The 6,445-nt window shown below is 41.2% G+C and overlaps 2 protein-coding genes across 3 annotated transcripts in view; both read right to left on the bottom strand.

Annotated features, from left to right (window-relative positions):
* The window catches only part of LOC105266881 (urea transporter 1), a 3,495-nt gene extending 2,386 nt beyond the window's left edge, over positions 1 to 1,109 (bottom strand). The window contains exons 1-4 of one of the 2 annotated variants that reach the window (XM_011305338.1): positions 959 to 1,109; positions 507 to 647; positions 332 to 451; positions 123 to 274 (exon numbers count right to left, since the gene is read on the bottom strand). In XM_011305338.1, coding sequence (XP_011303640.1) covers positions 123 to 274; positions 332 to 451; positions 507 to 647; positions 959 to 997 — 452 coding nt within the window. In that variant the 5' untranslated portion in view covers positions 998 to 1,109. The remainder of the gene's footprint in view (positions 1 to 122; positions 275 to 331; positions 452 to 506; positions 648 to 958) is intronic. The other variant, XM_011305345.1, reaches the window with a different exon arrangement.
* A 613-nt stretch (positions 1,110 to 1,722) lies between these two features.
* On the bottom strand, positions 1,723 to 5,204 carry Mcm6 (minichromosome maintenance 6). The gene is made up of 7 exons (XM_011305324.1): positions 4,978 to 5,204; positions 4,761 to 4,904; positions 4,422 to 4,686; positions 4,082 to 4,284; positions 3,817 to 4,015; positions 2,267 to 3,691; positions 1,723 to 1,942 (listed from the first exon to the last, which is right to left on the bottom strand). The coding sequence occupies exons 1-7, from the start codon at positions 5,067 to 5,069 to the stop codon at positions 1,835 to 1,837; spliced, it is 2,436 nt and encodes an 811-aa protein (XP_011303626.1). The 5' UTR covers positions 5,070 to 5,204; the 3' UTR covers positions 1,723 to 1,834.
* Between the last annotated feature and the right edge of the window lie 1,241 nt (positions 5,205 to 6,445).

Raw genomic sequence — 6,445 nt, 5'->3', positions numbered from 1 at the left:
TAAATTATCTTTCCGAGATACTCCATCCGGCCCTTAACAAAAGATGACATTCGATAGATAGTCCACCTGGGCCTTAATTAAAAAATCCAAGTTAATTGAGAGAGAAAAGTCTAGATGATCACCTGAAGATTGTTCCGGTAAACATCATGAGAGTAGTGAGTCCATCAAAAGTGCTGGACTTTTCCGGTAACAAGGAACTAGTTACAACTCCAATGAGCAGAGGATTGTACACAGTCAATCCATTTTCGATGACCGATCCGGGATCTTGAATGATCTAAAAAAAATCCCACGGATCTCAGGACTGTTTTGCAAAATTGACGCATTGACTCACGTGAGAGATAATTAACCCGAGAACTCCTGTGATAGATCCAAACAGCAATACATTGGGAGCAGTTAATCCGAGAGTAATTACGATGAGCAAACCGCTGACAGGATTGTTAGCAAACACCACCTGAATCAGATGGATCAATGAAGGATTCTGCATCAGATAAGTGAGGATACAGTACCTGTCCAACTCCTCTGACACCTGCGTCAACTCCACCGAAAAATTTCCACATAATCGAGTGCCTCTTGCCCATTTTTCTCCTGGATATGGCATCTTTCATCATTGAAATGTCTCCCATAAAAACAGCCCATTTTTTATTCCGCTGTATTAATTGATAAAATCGAAATTCGTACTCATTCATTCGATTCAATAATTAAATAATTCCTAATAAATCCTGAATATTCCTAAATAATTCTAAATGATCCTGAGTGATTCCATTGATTTCGTTTCGGGAAATCCCCGAAAACCAAAAAATTCTATTGATAGAATGTAAATATTTTTTACAACAATTCTTCAATTATCTCTAGCTGAAGTGATGCAACAGGAAAAAATCTCATCTTTCACATTCGGCCTTGAAAAATAAATCCGATACGTATCATTACACCAATGAGTGAAAATTCAAATTTGGATTACCTTGAGGGATTCATCGGACTCAGAACTCCTGGATGACATGTCTCCTCAGGTACCACTGGAGATGATACTCGACTGATTGATTTTTAATCGACAAAAAACCAATCATATGTTATTGATACCTCCCCCACTATGAGATTACTACCGAGACTTTCTAAACGGCATCTTGAATAATAATGTAGGCCACATGCGGGCATTAGCGCCCGGACGATTTTAATGATCAATTATTTAGCTAACGCTAATTAGTGCGGGAGTAGGATAATAAATAGATGGGGTTGATAAATGGATGATGCAGAGGCGTGGGATCGAATGGTATTGATTATCTGATAAATAAAGGGCTGTGAAACCGAGAATAATTGCGACAAGTTGACCGCATAAAAAATTATTAACAAATACTGGACAATGTGTACGGTAGTCTTATCTATGGTAACATGAGGTAAAGACGAGATAATATTAATTATGAGTATGCCCCAACCCAATGGCATTCCACTATTCATTCCACCGACAAATTTTCAATAGTGAGACCATGGGGGGAATTAATTGGGCAATCAATTTATCAGTGGATCGTTCGAGAAGCAAATGATTGCTGATTGATTAAACTTGAAATTTTATTTTCCACCTGCTCTTGATGGGAATAATAAACTAGGGCAGATGTTGGCCTTTGATTAGCGCCCTGACCTATTCCAATGCCTCATTAGGTTGTTCTAATTAGTACGTTCGTAGAACAATTACCTGAAGGAATTGGGAATTGAGTGAAATCATTTAAATTCCTGAGTGAATGTTTTTATTTACTTATTTTTTGTGGATTTCGTTGTAAAAATTGTGGCGGTAGAAATAATGAGTATAACAAAATGATATTGAATAACGATTGATCGATCATTAAATATCGAGAACGTAATTGGGATGGACCACGAGCATGGGATCTTCCTCGTCGTCGGCTCTACCCTCTTGTAGCTCTCGATTTGCGAGGGTGATGAAGATATTATCCTGCAAAATATCCACGAATTAATAAACTATTTAATTAATGAGTTTCGGTGATTGTAATCGGTCAAATTCTTTATTGATGTTGATTATAACATTTAAAAGAAGATCAATCTAGCAGATTAAACTGCACAAGTTTCAAAAGTTGAAAGCATTCCTCTTCAGGTGCATTTATTATTTTTTCATTTTTTTATTTTTCTCGATGTTTGGTTAATCGATGAAAAAACGATCAACAGTGAATGAAACTTCAACTATTATGAATTGAATTGAATTCTGAATTGTTTTTCTCTCATTGATAAAATAATTTTCTCTCAAGTGAATAAAACTCACCGTATAAGTCAGCCGATCAATAATCTTCTCGACAATTCCCTTCCTCTCGAGTAACTCCTCCTCCGAGTCGATTTGATCCTGAATCTGATCCAAGTACCAGGCAACGAGCTCTGATTTTCTGATGCCAGGCTCGTCATCCCCCTCGGCACCACTCTCTTTATTTCTCATGTACAACACCAACATGTTGCTGAGACTTTTGTACTCCTCGAATGACATTGTAAGCTTCTTCTTGGGGATTCCCTCCTCCTCCTGCTCCTCGTGGCCATTGGTTTCAGCATCGAGAGCATTGAGGGCCTCCATGAGAGGAGGTGCATCGTCGAGATCCATTCCATTGGCTCTGACGTTCTGGTCGTCAAGATCGATGTCAGGCTGTTCAACCCTGATGATACTTTTACTCAATAGCCTCCTGGCCTCCTTGACGTGCCTCACAGTGACCTTGTCGGCACACTCGAGCTTTGCCAGGGCCTCGGAGAGCCTCACCAGACTCTCCAGCTGTCTTACAGTGACCCTCCACGTGGATTTTCCACTGCCCATACCCTCTCTCTGCCTCAGAACTGTGTAGCTCTCCACCAGGAGCTCAGCGGCGTCAGGATTTATCGAGGGTTTGAAGTGTTTTGCGAAATTAATGTACCTGAGGATCTCGGATTGATCGTAGATGGTGTCAATGGTCAGGGCATTGTTGCTGTGAAGATCAACAATTTTTTTGGCTATCGCATTGTCCACTACTTCATTACACTCATCAACGAGAATGAAGAAGAGATCGAATCGAGACATGATGGGGGCAGTCAGCATCACATTCTGCTGGAGAGACTTTGATCTGTCGTATCTGCTGCCAATGGGATTGGCAGCTGCTAAGATGCTCGTTCTTGCGTTGAGGGTTGCACGCACTCCAGCCTTTGCTATCGAAATTGTTTGCTGCTCCATTGCCTCGTGGATGGCCACTTGATCTTTGGGATCCATTTTGTCGAACTCGTCGATGCAGCAGATACCGTTGTCTGCCAACATCAGGGCTCCAGCCTCGATTACAAAATCACCTGACTCCTCGTCACGAACAACTGCTGCTGTCAGACCAGCTGCTGATGACGCCTTTCCCGATGTGTAGACAGCCCTTGGGGATATGTCTGCCACTTGTTTCAGGAGTTGGGATTTTGCTGTGCTGGGATCACCCACTATGCAACAATTAATGTCACCTCGGAGGCTTGTGCCCTCCATTGTTGTCTTTGGTACACCACCAAAGAGCATCAGAGTTATTCCCTTCTTTACTTCGTCGTTTCCATGAATCGAGGGAAACAGACTCGCCACCAAATTGTCGTAGAGGTTTTTGTCCCGTGACATCTCATACACTTTGTTCCATTCTGATTCCGTCATTTGACGTTTCATCATCTCCTGGGATATCTCCTCCATTGCCATCTCTGTGCCTCCGAACTGGAAGAGAAATTTTATTAATAATGAATTCCTGGTGGAAATTTAGAGGACTTTTTTGGAGGGTATTTTACGATCGAATTGTGAATCTATCTTTTAAATTGTAGAAGATTTTATTGTTGGATTACCCTCAAGCTTGTGGCTGTTACGCTGCACGCGAGAAAAGACAGGCGATAATTCAACTCTCGTACTCCAAGTGCTTTCAGCCCTCTCACTCCCTCCCCCTGATCTCCAGCTTTATGTCTCGAACTGATTTCTGCTTTGGTCCCAGGCAATGCTAGTGCACCAACGTCAGGAACAACGATTAAAGTCCCCGTGAAGTCGTATCTGCGTTTGAATAATTCGTTTTACAAGCCATTAATTTTTATAATCGTGTCATTAAGTTTATGGTACCTGTCGCCTGCCTGGACAGTCTCCACTGCCTCGGCTCGTAGAATAATTTCAAGGGAACGGGGAATACATCCTCGGGGTAGTTCAGACTGTGTTTCCTGTATTCTCACTTTTTGAAAGTCCACGAAAATTGAGTTGTCCACGTCCAGGACGAATCTCCGACGGTTGAGGCACACTGGGTTGTTGCAAATCGTGGGATTTGTGAACTAATGAGTAAAAAAAACATTTGATCGAGTTGTGATTCAATCTTTTTGTTTCAAAACCTGAGAGTAATTCGAATTATTATCCCAATTATACAATTTCTTCAGGAAAATCTAGGATTTTTTTAAACCATAATATTTACTTTGAACTGTTGCTCAACATTTTTGATGACTGCATTGCAATCAACGCAGACGAATGTACCAGACACGAGTTCAGGGTGGACAGGGTGGGTCCTGACGACCTGTCCTGATATTCGAATGAGTGTACCGATCTTGGAAGTTGTCAATTCTCGGAGTTTGTGTCTTGTTGGTACGTCAACTAGACTGATGTAGCACTCTTTCTCTTTTTTCAATTCCCCCGCGTCTTTCACGAAGTTCCAGACTGCTTGGCAGAGAAAGGGATAGATCCTGGGGGATGATAGCATCGTGAATGAATTATCAGTGGATTAAAATGCCAATTTCGTTGCTAAAGTGAATTTTACCTATAATATTCTTCGATTATTGTCGTTGCAAGGGCTTGATTGTATCTCTCGATATCATCGAAGGATACCACCAAGGTACTCCGCTCTGGGCTCACCAGCTCTTTGGCAGGCTCCAAATACTTGACTTCCTCGTCTTCTTTATATCTGCACCAAAGCAATCACAATCTTAATCTCAAACTTGTTAATTAAACTCAGGAAGACAAGAAATAATACTCACTCCTCCAAGAAACTTTGGAACAGCCTCTGACAATGCGATCCTATCTCGTCCTTCACCCGATTCTGTCTCGCTTGGACATCACCGAAATCCATGATTAATGTTATCTAGTTGTTGTTTATCAGTGACACTGACAGGGGCTAATTAAATATTTAATACAAAAAGCGGAGAAAAATGAGTGGAAAAACGTAAACACATTCGAGGAATCGGCGAGGGTCGTAGGACGCAAAGAGGATTGAGTAAAGTAGAGGGTCAGTTCTGGGGGTTTGACTGACTCCAGCGGCATCGTAGTACTGCACCCTGAGAGAGGGAGGGCGCCACACTCAAAAAGTATCAAGGTAGCATGACAATTGAGGAGGTATTCACTGAAATTGAAAAATTCTAAATTTTCAAAAAAATATCAGGGGAGCATGAGAATCGAGGAGATATTCACTGAAATTGAAAAATTTGAAATTTTCAAAAGTGTATCGAGGGAGCATGAGCATATTCACTGAAATTTGAAAATTCAAAATTTTCAAAAAACTATCAGGGGAACATGAAAATGGCAGAGGTATTCACTGAAATTCCAAAATTCAAAATTTTTGAAAAAGTATCAAGAGAGCATAACAATTGAGAAGGTATTCACTGAAATTGAAAAATTTTAAATTTTCAAAAAAGTATAAGGGGAGTATGAAAATCGAGGAGGTATTCACTCTTTTCGTGTTCCCCTGATACTTTCCCAAAAATTTCGAATTTTCCAATTTCAGTGAATACCAATTTCGTAACGCAAAAAATAATATTCACCCTGTCGACTGGTTTTGATGGTCAAGACCGAAATCCACACGCTAAATTCTCTTCAATCAATTATTTTTCACTGACTATTGGATTTTACGTGATTGCACTGTTTTTTTTAAGAGAGAATTATTTATTAGATTAAGAATTTTCGCAATTATCTTATCTCGTCAAATTGAGACTGCCCGCGGTTTCTGTGCGCATGCACGGTGTGTGTGCGTATGCACGGAGTATCGCCTGGCAACCCCCCACTTGAGCGGTCTGCTGTGCGCATGCGGGGTGCTCTGTGCGCATGCGGGGAGTATCGCCGGGGGACCCCCCTCCCCACTCGAGCGCCGACTCCAACCCCCTGCCATTTTCAGTGGGGAGTCAGTCGTTCCGCGACCGCGCGTCGAGCAACTAGTCCCGCGTCGCGTACTTCAATTCCGTTAATATCGGGGTCCTAGTGAGCGCAAAAAACCGGCGCTGCCTGTGAACAGTGAAAATACAAAGTGCGGGACTCAGTGCAAGTGATTTTGTGAAGTGTTTAGTGTGTGTTTAGATACGGACTGAAGTGACAGTGCGAATTAGATTCGAAGGATTATTTTTCTCATTCATCTTATTTTGAATGATTAAAAATTTTATTTGATCTTTGATATTATTTTATTAATCTTTGTGGATTTTGAGTTGATAAAACATTCTTGGTTGTGTGGTGAGTGAT

The sequence above is a fragment of the Fopius arisanus genome, unplaced genomic scaffold, assembly GCF_000806365.1.
Source record: "Fopius arisanus strain USDA-PBARC FA_bdor unplaced genomic scaffold, ASM80636v1 scaffold00002, whole genome shotgun sequence".
NCBI lineage: Eukaryota > Metazoa > Arthropoda > Insecta > Hymenoptera > Braconidae > Fopius > Fopius arisanus.
Note: the sequence above shows the minus strand (reverse complement) of the source record. Positions and strands in the feature narration are given on the sequence as shown.